We start from the raw sequence: 24,561 nt of genomic DNA, 5'->3' as shown, positions 1-24,561 counted from the left end.
GTGTCAAAGCAATTAGAGTTCAAGCTCCTAAGCTAAGATCAACTTTGCCTGAGTTAAGTGAAGATAGTGGTACCGTACCCAAGGATAGGGGTGATGAAGTGATTGGCAGCTATGAGTTTATACTTGGTATGGTCATTTGCCATGGCATTCTATTTGTTGTTGATACGGTGAGCATGAAGTTGCAATCACCATCCATGTGTGTTGAGTCCCCATGATACAAATAGAAGGTATGAGGAATTACTTTGACACTTACAGAAATGAAGGGTTTGATTCTAGTGTGATCATTGCTAAAGAAATCGCAACTAAAATAGATGTTGAGCCATCATTTCCAGTAAAGCCTCGTACTCCCAAGAAGAAGCAATTTGATGAAATTGATTATCTTAGAACCAAGATTGAGAAGGATTTTGAAGTTAATTAGTTTTTGTTTATGGTTGATAAGGCAACTTATGGTATGGAGATTTTTTAGTTTGACAGAGAAGTAGCTTGTTATCCTAATATTTCTACTGCATATCGGATTTTATATTTACTATGCCTGTTACTGTGGCATCAGCTGAAAGAAAAAATTTATAAAGTTGAAATTGTTGAAGAACTACCTGAGATCTGAATTTTAGAAGAAAATTTTAACGTAATATTCTCTAAGAATTATAATCAACCCTAAGAATGAACTGAACTAATGATTATACTTTGGTATCTGCTCATTTCTAGGTCACAACAGGTGAATCAAAAAAATTCTAAGTAACAACGGTATTGATCATGTAGGACAAGAATTAAAGAAAATATCTACCTCTCACAGTCGAATGTCGACAAGGCAGAGTTTGTAGAAGACTTCAGATTGCAACTGAAACTCTGCTCGTTGCAGTCACACTACTGTCGCTTTGTGAAACAACAGATGGGTAAAGGCTTTATATGATGATCAGATACTCAGCACCAACAAATTCTAGAATTCTTGACTCTGTATTCTCAACCCATACAATCTCCTCCCCTGTTCTTCAACATCCAACCCGTTAGTTTTTACCGGCATACAATCATATCTCCAAATGATCACAAACAATCATAGCTTACACATCAAGAAGAATCATGCCCCTAGTAATCTTAAAGCGGTACAGTAAATTTACAAAGAACTGCTTCTAGTCCAAAATGCTCCACCAATCGAACAGGAACCAGGAAGGCTCAGAAGAAATGATATGTGACAACTGCATGCAGCAGGAGGGGCGCGCCATGGCATTGTTGATGGTGATGGTGATGGTGATGTGTGTGCTGTGCTGGATGCAGAGCACAACCTTGACGTAGCTGGTGACCAAGGGATCAACACTGTATGCGCGAGCTTGGGAACTTCTTCGAACACCACAAACCAGAGTTTACCTCTGCATTTGGTCTGCAGTATCAATATCATAGATTACCAATGTGAATACCCACCTGAACCCTTCATGCCATATCCCAAATGACAAAAGTAGCCATGCTAGACCAATATATAGATAGATTGATAGCCGTTGGAGACAAATCATCACATTTAGGAAGATCTCCAATCGTCAAACTTGTCCGTGAAAAGGCTATCATCAGGGTGAAAACAGTAACGGGAGTACAACTGCTGCAAATGCTGCAAAGGGGGGAGAATCAGCGTCTTGATCCTTGAACACTTCGCTCGCAGGGTTCCATCCACAATGATGTTGCAACAGTCGCGCACGCAGAGGCGCTCCATGTGAGGGCAGCCATCGATGATGGCAACCAGCTCCTCTGTCGTGATATTGCAACCGACGAGAGTAAGGTATCGCAGCTCGTGCATCATCTCGATTCCAAGTGCCCCATCTCTTGTACCCCCATACGACCCTTGCCGCAACATGAGACGCTTCAGCTGCGCACATGCTCTGCTGGTGACCTCATATGCGTCGCCATCAACAAATGGACATAGGGAAATGAGAAGTTCTTCGAGCAGAGGAAGCTTGATTATCAGCTCAGTGAATGCTTCGTTGGAGACATTGCAGTAGTCAAGGCTGAGGCTCTTAAGGGAGGGTGATCTGCGAAAAAAAGAGAAGGAGATCATAACACTGTTGTAGCATTAGGGCATAACGAGATTCAACTTGTTCTTTTTTGGCAACTAGTGTAACGCCCGAGCGTTGCTACAGAATAAAAAATAATAATTTAGTTTTATTGGGTTAGTAGTAGATAACAACCAATGCCCGTGGAATGCTGCGAAAAAGAAACTCAACCAAGCAGCCAACATTGCACTTGTGAAAACTGCAGTGGTGGGGGGCACTATTTCAAGATATGGTTTTTCCCCTTCCAATTGGAGAGGTCTGATGGGTTCTAGATGGATGAGGGAGATTGGGATGGAGTGGGGGAGTGAACTCACCACCACTGCCACTAACTCCAATTTATAAGATAGTAGAGATGATCTACCTACAGGCTACAACTCTTGGCTTTATAATTTCCTGTATAAAACTAGGCATGGAGAGCAAATAATGTGATTACAACAGCTAAACATCAAGTACTCATGTATGTGTTTTGACCTCATCTATACAAACCACTAGTTTGACTACATTCACTCAGAAATCCCTGCACGAATCTCATCTATGTGAACTAGTTTCACTACACCCGTTAACGAATCAGTGAGCAGTACCCAATAAATTAAGAGGCCACCCAATTTTAGCTTGAAAGAAGAACAAAACAACTAGTTTGTGTGGTCTGATTTGGAACTTAGACACAAATATTCTACTAAAACAAGAGTACCTTTCTGCGATATAGTTGAGAAGCTGATCAGTAACAAACCCGCTCCCTGCGAACACCTCGAGCTCCCCATTGGAGCGGTCCACGGCGGCTTTTGCCATTGCACACAAGACATCGTGGCTCTTTTTCTTCTTCCCTCGCAAGACATCATGGTGCTCCATGTCGACATATCGCCATAAACTAGGTACTTTTGCCGCCTCGAGCCATGAGTGGCACACAAGGCCTGCACCCATGAGAATATCAACTGCGCCGAGTTTGGTAAAGACTGAAGCAAGCACATCAAGAGGCAGCTCGGACCAGTCCCTGACGGCTTCTGGCTGCACCTCCATTTCATGGGAATGACTGCAAAGAAAGGGTGGCATCACTGATAACAAACTACTCGGACTGATTGATCAAAGAACACAAGTTGGCAATCATAGGGTACCTTAGGCGGCGGCGACAGACATCCCGCGAGACAACAAACGAGACGCCGCTCATCATTATTGGGGACTGAGGGGAAGCTTGAAGCATCCTTCTGAAACGCTAGCTCGTGAAAGAGCTCTTTTATTACAAAAAATCAGCAGTGGAATCTAACTCCCCGGAATAACCTGTTTCGGGAAAAAGAAATGGCACGCAACCTGTGTGAGCTGCACAGCAAGAATTTCTTATCAGTTACACTAAAATGAGTGGGCTGATTGCATGACGCATTGAAATTTCAGATCTTTACAAGAAACTGGAGCTACAGAACTGGAGAAATTGGTAACAAAATACGGAGAATTCATCAAAACGATGCTCACAGTCACAGGAAGGCAACCTAAATTATCGATTTTTATCCTTTCCGCATGTAAGAAGGGGGAAAGTCGTAATCTTTTTGCGGGTAAGAAGGTGAGGTTACCTACTCAAATCAAACGACGGCAAGGGGAGCTCTTTGATCTCATCTGCGGTCCGCTCCCCGAACGCCCTCCGCCACCCGCCGCGACAGACACGTGAGGACGCGCTCACGGCCACGGCGAGCCGGCGTACCTCCACCAGCGAGCGAACCTTGTGCCTTGGAATGCCTTCCCTACCCTAGCGAGGTCAGATCCGGCGGCGGCGCACCCACGCCTGGCCTGGCGCCGCCCGGAGGCTGGCCGTGACCTCGGCAGGGGACGTGAAGTCACGCTCGGAGCAGGAGGACGGCGGTAGGACCGTCGCCGGGACACCGCCAAAGGCGCCGCTCCTCGTCGTCGTCGCTGCCCCTGACTGGCGAGAGAGAGGTGGGTGCGGAGGCCGAACCACTCGGGAACAGTTAAATACCCCCGTTTGTATCCTGTCGCCGTTTCCTTCTCCTTTTGAGATTTTTTTAGGGAATCCTTTTTTTAGACAAATTTTAGGGAATCCTTTTGGGATAAGGAACGGAAACTAATAATTGTTGGGCCATTAACACACTAATACCAACCACAGGCCCGTAAAGCCCAATTTGCCCAATGTGCCTTCTTTCATCGGGTTTTTCTTTTCGGCCGGAAACATCGCTCCAAGTTTATTCATTTGCAAAGTTCGCAGGGATCATTAGACGATCATGAAAGTACCCAGTCGAATATAGCGGCCTACTGCAAGAAGTAAACAAAACTTCGCTATACTATGAGCTACGCGCACCCTGCACGGCTGCACCGGGCGCTAAATCTTTTTTGACTACTACCTCCGTCTCGGTGAATAAGTCATTCGCATAGTTTAGATCGATGATTTAACTAACTAGATATGTACTATATGTGACAAAAAATATATATTTAGAAACTATATTCATGTAGAAATCTAGTGATATACTTTTCATGACATATAATACATATTTAATTCCTCAACTCGATGATCTAGAACTACGTGAATGACTTATTCACCTAGATGGAGGTAGTAGCTTTTTACTTTTTTTCTTCCTTTTGGTTTTTTCTTCCTTTTTCTTTTTACATGTACCTTATTTTCATTCCATGAATAATTTCAAACTTTGTGACTTTTTAAATTTGTAGACATTTTGTATACTTTGCTACAAAATTAAAAGGACCATCATGATTTTTTTTGAATTCATCAACATTTTCTAAATTATTTAACGTTTCTTAAAGTAAGCGAAAGAAATATTAAATTTTGTGAATCTTTTAGAATTTCGTGAACATTCTTAAAACTCATGATTTTTTAGAAAAAATGGAATTTTATTTCTTACTATTCATTTACATATATGCACACAGTGTGAACATTTATCACTTTAGTAGAAAATTACTTTTTTTAAGTTTAAAAACGAAACTAAAAATTGTTTAGTACTACATGTGAACTGAAAAAGGGGGCAAACCAGCAATTTGTGCCCCGCCCAAGTGTGTCCATGTGACCGCTTACGCTTTTATTCAACGCCCAACATGCAGAATAGGGGATCTCTCCACCGATTTTATCATGTTGCATATGTGTCGTGAGTGCACCCCCACTAGTTTGTCGCAGCGGATGGTCGAGGGGCGTTCAAGAAGGGACGGGTATGCACCACGGCTCGACTCGGACGTCATGTTACCTTTTTTGTTTCATTTTATTCTTCTATTTTCTATTCACATCTTTGTTTTTATTTTTTATTTATATTTCACTTTGTTTCTACTCAAAAATATTATAAATATAAATATTAAAAATAGATACATATATTAATATTGCATTTGGAAAATGTTAACCGTGTAAAGAAAAATGTCTTTCATGTATACGAAAAATGTACAATGTGAATAAAAAAAGATAGAAAATTCTAATCATATGTATGGAAGAAAAATAATTGTGTGAAGAAAAAAAGTATACATTAAAAAAATCATGTAAGTAAAAAAGGTCTATGTTACATTAAAAAAAGTTCACAAGTTTCAAAAAATGTGTTCATGATATTTTCATAAAACTCAGTGCACAATATAAAGAAAAGTTTGCATAGTTCAAAGAAACATTATCACTAAAAGAATGTTTGGATGTGTATTGAAAGAAAGTTTAGCATGTATTTGAAAAAATGTTCAGAGCATAATTTGTAAAAATGTTTAAAATGTATTTTAGAATTGTGAAACATTTATAAAATAATGTATATGTATACGAAAAACGTACAACATGTATGAAAAAAAAGTAGACATCAAACAATATATTATAAAATTATTAATCATATATCTAAAACATGTTTAAAACTGTTCCTGATATATACTAAAAAATGCATAATATGTATGGAAAATGTAGACACGTGTTCAAAAGGAGGAACATTAACAAGAATACTAATGAAAACGACAAAGAAAGAAAGAAAAGCAAAAAAACAAAGAGAACAAAAGAAAAGTAGAAAGAAACAAAAGAAAAACAAGGTATAACAAAGAAAGAAAGGAAAACCAAAAAACCAATGAGAAAACAAAGAGTCCAAAGCAAAATGATTTTTTTTAAAAACGGTGACAAAATAAAAAAGGGAAAAGGGAAAAGTAGTAAACCGAACCTGCCACGACCGCTACGAGCCGAGTGAGCCTATGCGCGCAGAAATGGGCCAGTCTACTCCTGTTACCTGCAGGCAATTCCTATTATGAATCAGTACGGGCGACATATAGCCTTAGCGGTTCAGGAAGAGGACCGCAGATGAGATCATGAGAAAGTCCTCCTGTTTTTTTGTTTTTTTTTTCGGGGAAGAAAGTCCTCCTGTTGTGCTGCCGCATAATGTGACTGGATATTCAGCGGCTCCGTTAGGGCATGTACAATAATGGCATATGGATATAGATGCCCCATGATAAAAAGTAATTTGAAGCATCTATGTTGATTTGTTTTCCCCAATGCAAGCTATTATTAGTTTGCCTCATCAAAAAATAGAAAGTGATTTTCACTACACATGCATTTCTACTCTTTACCTCAATTTTCCCAACTTTATGCATTGGACCATACTTTTTCTCTCCAAGCGCCCGCCTCCTGCAGAGGATCCCGCTTCCCTATCCGAACCTACCTTTTCTGTCGTCCGATCCTACATGGCATATGAGACATCACCCTGGAGCTATGCATTGGCCATGCCCTTATGTTGCCCATTGATGTGTCCTTTGTAGGGTTAGAATTATTGTTTCTACCGGGTTTTGTAGTGATTTGTGAATTATTCCATTTTTGTCATTTTTTGCTTTGTTTTCAATAAGACAGCTAAATACATTATTTAAAAAATGATTTTTAAATGAAAAAATGTGGACGTTTTGGAAAACTAGGTAATTTTCCAAATTTCATGATTACTTTATCAAATTTCATGAATGTTTTCTTTTTTGTGAACAATTTGTATGCAATCCTGGAAAACTTTTGAAGAAAGAAAAACCCAAAAAGAATAACAAATGAAACCCTGAAGAAAACCAAGAAAAACTGCAGAAAACCTGAAAACAAAAGAAGTGAAAAAAGGGGAAAACAATTGTTTCGACAGGGTGTGTGCCAGTGGCAATGTTTTCAAAGGTTACGACCAATAATCAAATTTTGGAAGTGCAATTTGAATTGTACTCAAACATAGAAAAAATATTCCTCTATTTAGGAGAAATATGTATTCATTTAAAATATGTTCACTAATTCAAATGATGCGACAAACATGCTTCTATTGTTCTTTCTTTTTTACCAAGAACAAGAAAAAAAACAACAAAATTGTATACATAGGGATGAGTAGAAAAAATCATGAGGACAATATTAAAAAAACACAATGTTTTTATAAGAGATCAGTTGGGATTCTCCGTCATATATATTATAAAGGAATCAATTTGTGGGGGCTTGAAGATTATCTATTTTTTGAAACCCACCACCACGAGTACAATGCCATGGCTACCCATTAAACTTCAAATAGAACCACCCAAACAAACATTTTTTTCAAAATGAAGAATAATATTTCCGCCCTCTGTGCATTGCAATGTACACAACCACTTTTATTAATTATTAATCAAAGTATAGAACGAAGACAAATACGGTCAAACCATTACATGATATGAAATTCACACCTATGACTAAATCGATTTCTTTCGTAGCAACACCTTCAAGAAAGGATAACACCATTGCATCACTGTCACCATGTCAGGCAGAAACGACCTGGACAAGGATTTTTATCTTGCAAGACCAACTGATAAAGTCTAGTACAACAACAAAGTAGACAACCTTTTAGAAAAGTAATGACGCAAGTTTGTCGCTATTGAGCCCGACCAATAAAGATGACGACAAGAGGCGCATCCTGAACATGAAATGGTGTTTCAATCAATATCTACATGATAAATCGTTCGACAGTTGCCTCCGCCAGTACTCCATGTTAGGGCCAAAAGGCACTAGCAAATTGGTGGAGAGTCTTCACACCTTACACCGCTCACAGGCGTCAGCTGTGTGTCTATGTCTCGACACGGATCTGGCTGCTGCCAATCCACACTAACACGAGTCATACTGCATCATCCACAATAACGTTGGGGTCACTGCCTCGGTGTTAGATGCCAGCAGGGAGCCGCCAGTCCACCCCTTGCGCATCAGCGTCTGACTTTGTTGTCAGCGCCTTGAGCCTCCTCATGCGATGGTCGCTGCCCTCACACAAGACAAAAATCCCCTTTGCGCTATCAATGGGTGCAAAACAATTACCTTCACCATCATGCATGCAAATGCGCTGACTCGCTTGCAGATGCCTCAATGTGCCTCTTTATCTCCTTCTTGCGGTCGTCCAGGGCCGCTGCCCCGCCGCGATGACCAGCTGAGGCCGCCGCCATGACTACGTGTGTATCCATTGCCACCGATGTTGTTCTTGTCGTTGCCTCTGCAAACACCGGCACCATCTACTACGTGTCTCTCGCACACCATGGCGTCGGCTTCGACGCATCAATGACGACACCGGAGTGGATCTGCCCCATCCTGGTGCGGCGATCGTTTGGATGCCGCTAAACTTGTGCAGATAAAGAACAAGTGGCCCGAGGTTGACAACGCTATGATGAGAAAGAGACTTCTCACTTATGTGTTGTTGTTACCGAATCCATTCACTTAAGGAGGGGGGAGGTGAGAGCATTTACAGTCGCATACACCAAATCCGGCCACTCAAACGTCGGTGGATGCGACTGGGCGCGTCCGCGGGCACTGACCGGTCAAACCTCATACTTGGTGCTATGCATCCGAGTACCTCATATTTTATCCCCTAGATTCATACAAATCATGAAAAAATCCTACATAGTATGCATATCACACTAGCTAAACGCTCGTCGTCGGAGATGTCCAAGACATCCGTGTCGGGTGCCAAGTACACTAGTGGAGAAAAGCCTAGCTATGGCGTGCCAAAAATGGCCTTGCTGGCATAGACACATGACGCCACTAATATGGCGCCATTGCTAAAATGTAGTGGTGGCGTTGGAGGACACGTCAGCTGTTGGGAAACGCGGTATTTCAAAAAAATTCCTACGATCACGCAAGATCTATCTAGGAGATGCATAACAACGAGAGGGAGAGTGTGTCTACGTACCCTCGTAGACCGAAAGCGGAAGCTTACGTAACGCGGTTGATGTAGTCGAACGTCTTCGCGATCCAACCGATCAACTACCGAATGCATGGCACCTCGCCATCTGCACACGTCCAGCTCGGTGACGTCCCTCGTACTCTTGATCCAGCTGAGGCCGAGGGTGAGTTTCGTCAGCACGACAACATGTTGACGGTGATGATGAAGTTACCGACACAGGGCTTCGCCTAAGCACTACGACAATATGACCGAGGTGAAAAACTATGGGGGGGGGGGCACCGCACACGACTAAAGATCAACTTGTGTTTTCTATGGGGTGCCCCTCCCCGTATATAAAGGAGGGGAGGAGGAGGCCGGCCGGCCACAAGGGGCGCGCCAAGGGGGGACGAATCCTACTCCTAGTAGGAGTAGGTTTTCCCCTTTCCTAGTCCAAGAAGGAGAAGAAGGGAAAGAGGAGAGAATAGAAGGAAGGAGGGGGGGCGCCCCCCTTCCCCTTGTCCAATTCGGACTGGGCAAGGGGGCGCCACCTCTAGCCGGCCCTCTCTCTTCTCCACTCAGGCCCATTATGGCCCATTAATCCCCCAGGGGGTTCCGGTAACCTCCCGGTACTCCGGAAAATACCCGATACACTTCGGTACCATTCCGTTGTCCGAATATAACCTTCCAATATATCAATCTTTATGTCTCGACCATTTCGAGACTCCTCTTCATATCTGTGATCTCATCCAGGACTCCGAACAACCTTCGGTACATCAAATCACATAACTCATAATACATATCGTCATCGAACGTTAAGCGTGCGGACCCTACGGGTTCGAGAACTATGTAGACATGACGGAGACACATCTCCGGTCAATAACCAATAGCGGAACCTGAATGCTCATATTGGTTCCTACATATTCTACGAAGATCTTTATCGGTCAAACCGCACAACAACATACGTTGTTCCCTTTGTCATCGGCATGTTACTTGCCCGAGATTCGATCGTCGGAATCATCGTACCTAGTTCAATCTCGTTACCGGCAAGTCTCTTTACTCGTTTCGTAATGCATAATCCTGTGACTAACTCATTAGTTGAAGGAAATATGCCCTAGAGGATATAATAAAAAAGTTATTTATATTTCCTTATATCATGATAAATGTTTATTATTCATGCTAGAATTGTATTAACCGGAAACTTGATACATGTGTGAATACATAGACAAAACAAAGTGTCCCTAGTATGCCTCTACTAAACTAGCTTGTTAATCAAAGATGGTTAAGTTTCCTAACCATAGACATGTGTTGTCATTAGATGAACGGGATCACATCATTAGGAGAATGATGTGATAGACAATACCCATCTGTTATCTTAGCATAATGATCGTTTAGTTCATTGCTATTGCTTTCTTCATGACTTATACATGTTCCTATGACTATGAGATTATGCAACTCCCGAATACCGGAGGAACACTTAGTGTGCTATCAAACGTCACAACATAACTGGGTGATTATAAAGATGCTCTACAGGTGTCTCTGATGGTGTTTGTTGAGTTGGCATAGATCGAAATTAGGATTTGTCACTCCGTGTATCGGAGAGGTATCTCTGGGCCCTCTTGGTAATGATCATCACTATAAAGCCTTGCAAGCAATATGACTAATGAGTTAGTTGCGGGATGATGCATTACGGAACGAGTAAAGAGACTTGCCGGTAACGACATTGAACCAGGTATGAGGATACCGACGATCGAATCTCGGGCAAGTAACATACTGATGAGAAAGGGAACAATATGTGTTGTTATGCGGTTCGACCGATAAAGATCTTCGTAGAATATGTAGGAGCCAATATGGACATCCAGGTTCCGCTATTGGTTATTGACCAGAGAGGTGTCTCGGCCATGTCTACATAGTTATCGAACCCGTAGGGTCCGCACGCTTAAACGTTCGTTGACGATATAGTATTATATAAGTTATGTATGTTGATCACCGAATGTTGTTAGGAGTCCCGGATGAGATCACAGACATGACGAGGAGCTCCGGAATGGTCCGGTGGTAAAGATTCATATATTGGATGATATGGTTAGGCCAAGGGGCCAGGCCCACGCAGCTATAGGTCGGTGCAAAAGATAGTTTTGCGGAGGTCAGAGGCCAAACGCCGGAGACCCTGGCGTCTGGACCAGGGCCAGACACCGAGGCCCATGGCGTCTGGGCCACACGCCAAGGATTGTGGCGTTTGGTCCTAGATTCCGAGTGGGACTCTTGCCTTTCGGGCAAAACCGACTTTGAGGAGGCTTTTGCTCCAAGTTTCGATCCCAGGGCTCAACATATAAATAGAGGGGCAGGGCTAGCACCAAAGACATGTCAAGAAACACCAAGCCGTGTGCCGGCAACCCCATCCCCTCTAGTTTATCCCCCGTCAAAGTTTTCGTAGGGCTTAGGCGAAGCCCTGCGGAGATTGTTCTTCACCAACACCATCACCACGATGTCGTGCTGCCGGAACTCATCTACTACTTCGCCCGTCTTGCTGGTTGAAGAAGGCGAGGACGTCATCTGAACATGTGCTGAACACGGAGGTGCTGTATGTTCAGTACTTGATCGGGACGGATCGTGAAGGTGTACGACTACATCAACCGCGTTGTAAAATGCTTCCGCTTTTGGTCTACGAGAGTACGTAGACACACTCTCCCCTCTCGTTGCTATGCATATCCTAGATAGATCTTGCATGAGCGTAGGAAATTTTTGAAATTACATGCTACGTTCCCAACATTAGTTACATTGCTTGCAAGGCTCATAGTGATGTGCATTACGGAGAGGGCCCAGAGATACCTCTCTGATACACGGAGTGACAAATCCTAATCTCGATCTATGCCAACTCAACAAACATGATTGGAGACACCTTTAGAGCATCTTTATAATCACCCAGTTACGTTGTGACGTTCCATAGCACACAAGGTGTTCCTCCGGTATTCGGGAGTTGCATAATCTCATAGTCATAGTGAAAGGATCGATATAGTTGACTAGAGGGGGGTGAATAGGCAACTAACAATTTTTAGCCTTTTCTTTATCAATTTAAAGTTTGCATCAAAGTAGGTTGTCTAGATATGTAACTAGGTGAGCAACCTATATGATGCAACAACAACAACAAGCACACAAGCAAGCAAGAGATGCAACGCAATATAAGCTTGCACAAGTAAAGGTACGAAATAACCAAGAGTGGAGCCGGTGAAGATGAGGATGTGTTACCGAAGTTCCTTCCCTTTGAGGGGAAGTACATCTCTGTTGGAGCGGTGTGGAGGCACAATGCTCCCCGAGAAGCCACTAGGGCCACTGTATTCTCCTCACACCCTCACACAATGCGAGATGCCGTGATTCCACTATTGGTGCCCTTGGAGGCGGCGACCGAACCTTTACAAGCAAGGTTGGGGCAATCTCCACAACTTAATTGGAGGCTCCCAATGACACCACGAAGCTTCACCACAATGGACTATGGCTCCGTCATGACCTCAACCATCTAGGGTGCTCAAACACCCAAGAGTAACAAGATCCGCCAGGGATTAGTGGGGGAATCAAATTTCTCTTGGTGGAAGTGTAGATCGGGGCCTTCTCAACCAATCCCGAGCAAATCAACAAGTTTGATTGGCTAGGGAGAGATCAGGCGAAAATGGAGCTTGGAGCAATAATGGAGCTTTGGGGGGAAGAGGTAAGTCAACTTTGGAGAAGAAGACCCCCTTTTAAAGAGGGGGGAACAATCCAACCGTTACCCCCCCAAAATAGCCCCGCAGAGGGCGGTACTACCGCAGGGGGCAGCGGTACTACCGCTGAGACCAGCGGTACTACCGCTCCCCCTCGCGATACTGCCATGCAGTCTAGGAGTGCTAGCGTATGAGCAGGAGTCAGACCCAGTGCGGTACTGCCGTGGTGGTAGGGCGGTACTACCGCTCTCGAGCGGTACTACCGCTTCTACTGCCGCTTCTTAGTGCCACACAATCCGACACGAGAGGCGACCCCCTCAAGTCGACGCGGTAGGAGCCCGATACCGCAGCAGTACTACGGTTGAGGACCCACAGGCGGTACTACCGCTGGGCACCACAGTACTACCGCTGGGACCAAATCATACTCATAAAAAAGGGAATGAAACCTCCATCGAAGCGGGAAGGCTCAGAGGGTGTGAAAAGGATGTGTACGTGTTGATTCCACCCTAGCCTTACCAAAGGGGACCCCCTCTTGATAGTACGGTGACTCCTATGAAACAAGTCTGCCAAAACAGAAATGAAAGAGCTACACTGTGTTGATTAAAACTGCGAGGGGAACGAATCGTCTCGTGTCAAAGGATGAATCTCTGAAACGCTCAAAGCACACCGTGTGTCCGCAAACATGTTGTCATCAATCACCAAAACTACATCGAGAGAGATATGCCTTCACAATCTCCCCCTTTTTGGTGGATTGATGACAACCAGGGAATTGCACAAAGAAAGGACATGAAAGTAAAGATACTTAGAACTACAAAATATAGACGAGCTCCCCCTGAATGTGTGCACCTAATTAGTAGTGCCTTTGGAATGCAAGGCACACACATTAGGATCAACACTCCCCCTATATCTTATAGTCCAACAACCTAAGCAGGTGGGTACGAGAAAGCAGGGTATATAACAGGAAAAGCATGCAACTCACAAATTACCAAAGAACTTGATAGGCATAGATAATAAGGATAAGGTAGCATATGACTCACACCATATGACTAGAACTAGGTCTCACGGGCACAAAACCAAATAAAGCAAACGACGAGAGAAAGCAACGACACAACAAACCACAAGGACACACTCGCAACTCGGCAACGACATAAATCCCTAAACTCTCTCCCCCTTTGGCATCGAGACACCAAAAAGGCAAAGAGCGTTCTACGGCTCCAGGTGATAGCCCACTGAGGATATCGAACATCATATCCCAGCAGGATCGTCTGCACCGCCGTCATCGGTCGGAAACTGCTCGGTGTCTGAATCGGTCCACGGACAGTGCTGCTGAATCCACTCCTCCTCATCAATGATCTTGCCCTCAGAACCGCTGGCAATGGTCGCACCTAACTGACGCATGAGCTCCTTGTGACGACTCCTGGCCTGCTTCTCAGCCACATGAGTCATGTACTGACCGTGAGACTCCATGCAGAAGAGTTTCTTCATCTTGCGCTTGAGCTTCTTTGCCCAAGAGGGCTCTGCTCCAGATGGCTCATAGTCATCGTCATCATCCGCATCAGCCTCGGTCTCCATGTCAGTAGCTCCAGGCAGAATGCCAGAACTCGGAGTTGTGGTGCCCCAGTTCTCCTTCTTCCTCAGACGCTTGATCTCATGAGAAACTAGATCCCCAGTCTCCAGCACCACCCTAGGATACACACGCTCCCAGGCCTTCTCAATGAGCAACATGATAAACGGTCCATAGATAGGACACTTGCGCTTAGAGATGGCGGAAACCAACTCAGACCACATGACATGAGAGATATCCAAAGAGTCTCCAGTGTTTTCTTCCTTCTCATGTTGACAAAAAAGAAGCATGTCCACAAGAAAAGAGTGTACCATATCCAAGTTGCCAATGCGAGGGAAGAGGGTCTCCCTGAAGATGTGATGGAGAATATACAGAAATGCTGGCAGCTCTTAGGTCTCCTTCTGAGTCACTGGGTTAATCTTCAAGGTACATTATGGCCAGAGAGATTGCTTGTGAGTGGAAGTTGCATTGCGGTGAGGACGAAAGCCAACTGGGTTCGCTAGACCTTGATCCTCAACTTCAAGAAGCTCCATGAAGGCATTCCACTTGACAGTAAGCAGCCTGCCATTTGTCATCCAAGTCAAAGTTCTGTCCTCATCTGTCCCAAGATGGACGGTGGCATAAAACCGAGCCACCAAATCTGCATCAAAATCCTTGTTGAATTGCATGATCCTGAGGATGTTCAACTGAGAGCACATCTGAAGAGCCTCCCCAAAGTAGTCATGATCCTTCTCCATAAAGGCAGCGTCGATGGAGAGAACATCAACAAAAAGATTCTTCTTGGCTTTGATCACATCAAAGTAGATGGCATACTGAAAACGGTTCCAGAACGGCTGATTGACCAAAGCAGGTTCTTGAGCAACCTCATAGGGGTTGCGCCGATGCTTCTCCCAGAATTCCTTGGCAGACATCTCTGTCATAGACTTGGCCCTTGGCTTGGGCTTGGACGCACTCATCTTCTTCATTTGAGGCGGAACACTTGTCGGAACACTTGATGAGGCCGCCGTTGTCTCAAAGGTGCGGTAGCGCTTGGATGTTGCACGTCCGGGGTTCACACGGCGGACTTGCTGCTCAGGATGTTCATCACCTGGAACCAAACACACGAGCAGAAGAAACAACACGAAAGAAAGAGCATAAGCCTCCAAACAAGACAACATGGATCAAAAAGTGGTAGGAAATGATGGAATTGGGCATCCAATGGTAGTACCGCGACCCAACCGCGGCAGTACCGCTCGAGCGGTAGTACCGTGCAAGATGAGCGGTAGTACCGCTCTAGACGGGGAACGGCGGTTCCCTATGATACGTCTCCATCGTATCTACTTTTCCAAACTCTTTTGCCCTTGTTTTGGACTCTAACTTGCATGATTTGAATGGAACTAACCCGGACTGGCGCTGTTTTCAGCAGAATTGCCATGGTGTTATTTATGTGCAAAAACAAAAGTTCTCGGAATGACCTGAAACTCCCGGAGATTATTTTTGGAAATAATAAAAAATAATGGCGAAAGAATCAAGGCCAGGGGCCCACACCCTAGCCACGAGGGTGGGGGCACGCCCCCTTCCTCATGGGCCCCCTGGAGCTCCACCGACCTCAACTCCAACTCCATATATTCGTGTCCGGGGAGAAAAAAACCAGGGAGAAAGATTCATCGTGTTTTAGGATACGGAGCCGCCGCCAAGCCCTAAACTCTCTCAGGAGGGCTAATCTGGAGTCCGTTCGGGGCTCCGAAGAGGGGAATCCGTTGTCGTCGTCATCATCAACCATCCTGCATCACCAATTTCATGATGCTCACCGCCGTGCGTGAGCAATTCCATCATAGGCTTGCTGGACGATGATGGGTTGGATGAGATTTATCATGTAATCGAGTTAGTTTTGTTAGGGTTTGATCCCTAGTATCCACTATGTTCTGAGATTGATGTTGCTATGACTTTGCTATGCTTAATGCCTGTCACTAGGGCCCGAGTGCCATGATTTCAGATCTAAACCTATTATGTTTTCATGAATATATGTGAGTTCTTGATCCTATCTTGCATGTCTATAGTCACCTACTATGTGTTATGATCCGACAACCCCGAAGTGACAATAATCGGGACCACTCCCGGTGATGACCGTAGTTTGAGGAGTTCATGTATTCACTATGTGTTAATGCTTTGGTCCGGTACTCTATTAAAAGGAGGCCTTAATATCCCTTAGTTTCCAATAGGACCCCGCTGCCATGGGAGGGTAGGACAAAAGATGTCATGCAAGTTCTTTTCCATAAGCAGGCATGACTATATTCGGAATACATGCCTACATTAAATTGATGAATTGGAGCTAGTTCTCTGTCACCCTATGTTATGACTGTTACATGATGAACCACATCCGGCATAATTCTCTATCACCGATCCATTGCCTATGAGCTTTCCATATATTGTTCTTCGCTTATTTACTTTTCCGTTGCTATTGTTATCATCACTACAAAATACCAAAAATATTACTTTTGCTACCATTACCTTTTACCACCGTTACCACTACTATCATATTACTTTGCTACTAAATACTTTGCTGCAGATATTAAGTTATCTAGGTGTGGTTGAATTGACAACTCAGCTGCTAATACTTGAGAATATTCTTTGGCTCCCTTTGTGTCGAATCAATAAATTTGGATTGAATACTCTACCCTCGAAAACTGTTGTGATCCCCTATACTTGTGGGTTATCAAGACTATTTTCTAGCGCCATTGCCGGGGAGCATAGCTCTATTCTTTGAGTCACTTGGGATTTATATATGCTGGTCACTATGAAGAACTTGAAATGTGAAAACAAAAATTTATCCCTCAACTACGAGGGGAGGTAGGAACTGCCATCTAGCTCTGCACTTGATTCACCTTCTGTTTTGAGTAAGCTTGCGACACCTAAACCTGCTTCTGCTATTAATTCTAATACGTCGCATATTATTGATGATGCCACTTCTGCTATGCATGATACTTATGATGAAACTACTTCTATGCTTGATACTACTGTGCCACTTGGTGAATTTCTTGATGAACAACTTGCTAGGGCTAGAGAGAATGAAATTATTGAAACTGATAATATTGATGAAAGTGATGATGGAGGCTCTCCTAATAAATATGAATTGCCTGTTGTGCCTAAGGGCTCTGTTATGGATGAAGAAACTAAAAGAGACTTTCTTGCATGCAATGATAGAAGTGATCTTAAGAAATTATTAGCTAAGCTTAAACAAAAAACTCTGAATGCTAGAATGAAATATGATCCTGCTTATGCTACTTCACCTATCTTTCTTACTGATAAGGATTATGAATTCTCTATTGATCCTGATATAATTACTTTGGTTGAATATGATCCTTTTTATGGCTATGAATCTGAAACTGTTGTGGCACATATTACTAAATTAAATGATATAGCCACCCTGTTCACTAATGATGGGAGAACTCGCTACTTTTATATCCTTAAAATATTTCCGTTATCATTAAAGGGTGATGCTAAGATATGGTTTAATTCTCTTGATCCTGGTTGTGTGCGTAGTCCCTAGGATATGATTTATTACTTCTCTGTTAAATATTTCCCTGCTCATAAGAAACAAGCTCCCTTAAGGGATATATATATAATTTTGTGCAAATTGAAGAAGAGAGTCTCCCACAAGCTTGGGGGAGGCTTCTCCAATTACTTAATGCTTTGCCTGATCATCCTCTTAAGAAAAATGAAATACTTGATATCTTTTATAATGGACTAACCGATGCTTCCAGAGACCACCTAGATAGTTGTGCCGGTTCTATTTTCAGGGAAAGAACACCGGATGAAGCTGAAATTCTATTGAATAATATGTTGACAAATGAAAATAATTGGACACTTCCTGAGCCAGCTCCTAAGCCAACTCCTGAGCCTATTCCTAAACCAACTTCGAAGAAAAGGGGTGTTCTATTTCTCAGTCTTGAAGATATGCAAGAGGCAAAGAAATCCATGAAATAAAAGGGTATTAAAGCTGAAGATGTTAAGAATTTACCTCATATTAAAGAAATACATGGTCTTAATTTACCGCCTGTTGAAGAAATATATGGTTTTAATCCATCACCTATTGAAGAAACACATGGTCTTGATAACCCGACACAGGTAGTAAAGGTAAATTCTCTCTATAGATATGATAAAGCTGAAATCCCTCCTACTAAGTTTGCTAGCCAATGTTTGGATGAGTTTGATAACTTTATGGTTAAGCAAGAAGACTTCAATGCTTATTTTGGTAGACAATTGAAACAAAATGCTTATATGATTGAACACTTGGGTGATTATATGCCTAGAGTTAAAGGTGAACTTAAACTCATTAGTAAACATGCTTCTATGGTTACCACTCAAGTAGAACAAGTACTTAAAGCTCAGAATGATTTGCTCAATGAATTAAATAGTAAGAAAAATGATAATGTTGTTAGAGTTATGACTAGAGGTGGTAAAATAACTCAGGAACCTTTGTATCCTGAGGGCCATCCTAAGAGAATTGAGCAAGATTCTCAGACAAATGATATTGATGGACCTAGTCCTTCTAAGAGGAAGAAAAAGAAAAATGATAGGACTTTGCATGCTTCTAGTGAACCTGTTATTGACACACCTAAGAATCCCAATGATATCTCTATTTCTGATGCTGAAACACAATCTGGTAATGAACAGGAAACTAGTGATAATGTTAATGATAATGTTCATGTTGATGCTCAACCTAGCAATAATAATGATGTAGAAGTTGAACCTGCTGTTGATCTTGATAACCCACAATCAAGGAATCAACGTTATGATAAAAGAGACTTTGTTGCTAGGAAACACGGTAAGGAAAGAGAACCTTGGGTTCAGAAACCCATGCCTTTTCCTCCTAAGCCATCCAAGAAAAAGGATGATGAGGATTTTGAGCAATTTGCTAAAATAATTAGACCTATCTTTTTGCGTATGCGTTTGACTGATATGCTTAAAATGAATCCTTATGCTAAGTACATGAAAGATATTGTTACTAATAAAAGAAAGATACCGGAAGCTGAAATTTCCACCATGCTTGCTAATTATACTTTTAAGGGTGGAATACCTAAGAAACTAGGAGATCCCGGAGTACCAACTATACCATGCTCCATTAAAAGAAACTATGTTAAAACTGCTTTATGTGATCTTGGAGCCAGTGTTAGTGTTATGCCTCTCTCTTTATATCGTAGACTTGATTTGAATAAGTTGACACCTACTGAAATATCTTTGCAAATGGCTGATAAATCAACTACTATACCTTTCGGTATTCATGAGGATGTGCCTGTTGTGGTTGCAAACGTTACTATTTTAACGGACTTTGTTATTCTCGATATTCCCGAGGACGATAATATGTCTATTATTCTTGGAAGACCCTTTTTGAATACTGCAGGGGCTGTTATTGATTGCACCAAAGGAATTTTCACTTTTCATGTTAATGGTAATGAGCATACGGTACACTTTCCGAGGAAACAACCTCAAGTCCACAGTATAAATTCTATTGGAAAAATTTCAACAATCACTATTGGAGGTTTTGAATTTCCTCTTCCTACTGTCAAGAAGAAATACGATATTCTTATTGTTGGGGATGTGCATATCCCCGTTGAGGTAACCTAGTGTTATTCGAAAATTCTCAGGTTCCATGTTATTCGGAATGAGTTTGTTAACAATACCTGATCAACCTTGTTAGTGGATTCCTTTCGATGAGCATGAGATGGATGAATTTAGAAAACCCAACTCTCTGTACCCTCTTTTTACTTTCTGTTATTTATATTAAATAAAGCAAAAATAGTAATTTCTGTCTGTTTTCTGAATTATCCATGCAATAAAAAATACCCCGAAAATAAAAGTTCTCCAAATGCCCTGAAATTTAAATATGTTTTTTTGAATATTTGAGAATATCTGGCACTGAGAACACAGCAGGGGGAGCAAGCACCTGGGCACGAGGGTCCAGGGCGCGCCCACCCCTACAGGGCCCGCCCCCTGCCTCGTGGGCCCATGGTGGCTCCCCTCCACTTATTCCTGCACCCACACACTTCTTCTTCTTCCCAAAAAAATCACCAGCCAGCTCAAGCACGAGTTCTAGCTCATTTTGCTGTGATTTTCAATCTCCATGCTCAAAGCACCCCTCACAAAACTGCTTTGGGGGGATTGTTCATTGGTATGTGACTCCTCCATTGGTCCAATTAGTTTTTGTTCTAGTGCTTTATTCATTGCAAATTTGTGTTGCCTAGGTGACCATGTTCTTGAGCTTGCATGTCAAATTTGTATGGTTTCAAGTGGTTCTAATGCATGATATAGGCTCCAGGCACTTGTAGGAGTAGTTGCTATCAATTTTGTTGAGTTTGATTTACTTTTATTTGAAGTTACTAAAAATTTCAGAATTTTTTAGAAAATAATGAAGAGATTTTTGAGGGGCTCATCGAGCCGAAGCTCGAAGGAAAAGCAAAATGAAGAAGCAGAGAGGCCCAAATATAATCTGCCTCGCACCGCGGAGGTTCGGCCGTGTGAATGGCCTTCCAGTGATTTCTTGAGAGCAGCCGGGATTTATGATGATTTTTATGAATTGGCTAAGAATGCAGGCCTCACCGACTTCCTCTGCGACCAACGCGAATAGTATCTCTTACTCACCAATACTTTTATGCAAAACTTCTACTATTATCCTAAGGAATCACCTCCTTCAGTAGAGTTTCATTTATATGATGTGGTTAAGAAGATGTCACTATATGAATTTTGCAGGGTTTGCAAAATACCTTTCGAGGGTAGCTTAGAGGAACCACATCGTAAAGATGTGGACGGGTTTATTGACACTATTACTGTAGGGGAAACTAGGAAGGTTTCCGATGCAAGAATCACTAGCATACATTTTCCTGTTTTACGCTACTTTGCAATATTTGCTAGTCGTTGCTTAATTGGTCGCGGAAATTGTGGAAACCTTAGTGTTCCTGATATTATTATTTTGTTCCATGGTTTATTCCGTGACGACTCTATTAGTATGCGCGGTATTATTGCCAAACGATTAAGTCTGAACTGTACAAAGGGCCCCATCTTTGGAGGTGTCTATGCTTCACGCCTTGTTGCATACTATAACATACATGTTAGGCAGTATGAAAAAGAAGAAAAAATGCTGCCTACTGTTTATTTAGATTATAAGAGTATGGTAGCGCATGATTTTATTGTAAAGAATAGGGAAAAGGAGCTTAAATACAAATTGTTCTTGGATAAACATCACCATGAGACTATTACCCTACCTGCTCCTTCCTTGTTTGATTTATCTGCAGGCAAGCACCTTGTTCCGTTGGAGGCCATTCACGCCTACCAGAACCCTACATCAGCTGCAGAGCCAGAGCCGGAACCACAATTTGATCCTCCACGACAGTCTGATTACCAGTGGGATCCAGAGGTGATTGCCAGCCAGTGGCAATCTGAGTATCCATCACAGTACGACCCCAGTTACAACTTTGGATATCCGCCAGGCCATTCGTGGCAATAGACCAACTTAGGCCAAAAGCCTAAGCTTGGGGGAGTACGTATTTCCCACCGACATTACATTTATGTTCACACACTCATTGCTAGATGTCGGTGCTCATACTTTTTCATTGTAATATCCATGCTATTTTATTTCCTTTTTATGCTTTCTTCTTGTGTGTTTGATAAACCTTAAGAAAAACAAAAAAAATCAATAGTAGCTTTTAGCTATTTTATTTTTCTTGTTGTAATAGTAATAACTAAAAATAAAACTCAAAAAGATTTCCCTTTCTTCTTTTGCTTGTTGGGAGCTTTCCCGTGTAAATAATTTTATTTTATTTCTTTTCTTTGGGGGTCGATAGGAGGAGACCATGGTTAAATTGTTGAAGTGACTCCTATATGCAGTATTGTTGATTTAACCAAGAGCCCATATTGCCTTGTCTTCTCTTATTTATTGAATGCTTGCAGATTCCAGCTTAGTCCAATGCACGCGCACTGTTATTATTATTCACATCATTCAGTCGTGCAAGTGAAAGGCAATTATGACGATATATGATGGACTGATTGAAATGGGAGAAGCTGGTATGAACTCGACCTCTCTTGTTTTTGTAAATATGATTAGTTCATCGTTCCTGATTCAGCCTATTATGAATAAACATGTTTGCAATGACAATTAGAGATTATAGTTGCTTATGACATGCTTAATTAGCTAGGAGCTTATAATGGTTTACCTTGCGTGCCAACATGCTACTAAAATGGTTGTGATGTGGTATGATAGGGTGGTATCCTCTTTTGAACGATTCGAGTGGCTTGACTTGGCACATGTTCACTCATGTAGTTGAAACAAAATCAACATAGCCTCTACGATATTTATGTTCATGGTGCATTATATCCTACTCATGCTTGCATTCGGTGTTGATTAATTTTAATGCATGTTCATGACTGTTGCCGCTCCCTAGCTGGTCGCTTCCCAGTCTTTTTCTAGCCTTCACCTGTACTAAGTGGGAATACTGCTTGTGCATCCAATCCCATAAACCCCAAAGTTATTCCATATGAATCCACCATACCTACCTATATACGGTATCTACCTGCCGTTCCAAGTAAATTTGTATGTGCTAAACTTTAAACCTTCAAATGAAATTCTGTTTTGTATGCTCGAATAGCTCAAGTATCAACTAGGGTTGTCCGTATCTTCCTTGTTAGGCAGGTTATTCTCAAGAGGAGTGGACTCCGCTCCTCATTCACGAGAAAATGGCTGGTCACCGGGATGCCCAGTCCCATGCTTTATGCAAATCAAATCAAAATAATTGCAAACAAAAATCCCCCTGGGACTGTTGTTAGTTGGAGGCACTCGTTGTTTCGAGCTAGCCATGGATTGATGCTTGTTGGTGGAGGGGGGTATAAACTTTACCATTCTGTTTGGGAACCGCCTATAATGTGTGTAGCATGGAAGATATCGCCATCTCTTGGTTGTTATGTTGACAACGAAAGTATGCCGCTCAAAATATTATTTATCTCTGCTTTAAAATCGAGCTCTGGCACCTCTACAAATCCCTGCTTCCCTCTGCGAAGGGCCTATCTATTTACTTTTATGTTGAGTCATCACCCTCTTATTAAAAAGCACCAGTTGGAGAGCACCGTTGTCATTTGCATTCATTAATGTTAGTTTACATTGAGTATGACTTGACTGGATCTCTTTTACCATGAATTACAATGTCTAGTTAGTCCTTGATCTTTAAAGGTGCTCTAATTTATGTTTTGCGGTCTCAGAAAGGGCTAGCGAGATACCATCATGTTATATCATATCATGATTGTTTTGAGAAAATGTTGTCATTCAAGATTTATTATTATTGCTCGCTAGTTGATTATGCCATTGATATGAGTAAACATGAGACCTAAGTGTTATTGTGAATGTGGTTAGTTCATAATCTTTGCTGAAAACTTGAATGCTAGCTTTACATATTTACAACAACAAGAGCAAACAGAGTTTGTAAAAGTTTTTCTTTATCACTTTCAGTTTGTCAACTGAATTGCTTGAGGACAAGCAAAGGTTTAAGCTTGGGGGAGTTGATACGTCTCCATCGTATCTACTTTTCCAAACACTTTTGCCCTTGTTTTGGACTCTAACTTGCATGATTTGAATGGAACTAACCCGGACTCATGTTGTTTTCAGCAGAATTGCCATGGTGTTATTTATGTGCAGAAACAAAAGTTCTCGGAATGACCTGAAACTCCACGGAGATTATTTTTGGAAATAAAAAAATACTGGCAAAAGAATCAAGGCCAGGGGCCCCACACCCTAGCCACGAGGGTGGGGGCGCGCCCCCTGCCTCGTGGGTCCCCTGGAGCTCCACCGACCTCAACTCCAACTCCATATATTCGTGTTCGGGGAGAAAAAAACCAGGGAGAAAGATTCATCGTGTTTTACGATACAGAGCCGCCGCCAAGCCGTAAACTCTCTCGGGAGGGCTGATCCGGAGTCCGTTCGGGGCTGGGTGCGCCCCCTGCCTCGTGGGTCCCCTGGAGCTCCACCGACCTCAACTCCAACTCCATATATTCGTGTTCGGGGAGAAAAAAAACCAGGGAGAAAGATTCATCGTGTTTTACGATACGGAGCCGCCGCCAAGCCGTAAACTCTCTCGGGAGGGCTGATCTGGAGTCTGTTCGGGGCTCCGGAGAGGGGAATCCGTCGACATCGTCATCATCAACCATCCTCCATCACCAAT

At 42.6% G+C, this 24,561-nt stretch overlaps 1 protein-coding gene across 4 annotated transcripts; it reads right to left on the bottom strand.

Moving 5' to 3' along the window:
• Positions 1-935: 935 nt before the first annotated feature.
• LOC123187836 (putative F-box/LRR-repeat protein 23) lies at positions 936-4,009 on the bottom strand. Of its 4 annotated transcripts, none has more exons than XM_044599794.1 (4): positions 3,599-4,009; positions 3,149-3,350; positions 2,728-3,066; positions 936-2,015 (listed from the first exon to the last, which is right to left on the bottom strand). In XM_044599794.1, exons 2-4 carry the CDS (start codon positions 3,232-3,234, stop codon positions 1,511-1,513), a joined length of 930 nt encoding a protein of 309 aa, XP_044455729.1. In that variant the 5' UTR covers positions 3,235-3,350; positions 3,599-4,009; the 3' UTR covers positions 936-1,510. The 4 variants fall into 4 exon arrangements, with proteins under 4 accessions (XP_044455729.1, XP_044455731.1, XP_044455730.1 ...); XM_044599796.1 differs by having other exon boundaries at positions 3,149-3,311; XM_044599795.1 differs by having other exon boundaries at positions 3,603-4,009.
• Between the last annotated feature and the right edge of the window lie 20,552 nt (positions 4,010-24,561).

This window comes from Triticum aestivum, chromosome 2A (genome assembly GCF_018294505.1).
Source record: "Triticum aestivum cultivar Chinese Spring chromosome 2A, IWGSC CS RefSeq v2.1, whole genome shotgun sequence".
Classification (NCBI taxonomy): Eukaryota; Viridiplantae; Streptophyta; class Magnoliopsida; order Poales; family Poaceae; genus Triticum; species Triticum aestivum.
This window is presented reverse-complemented; position numbering and strand designations above follow the sequence as displayed.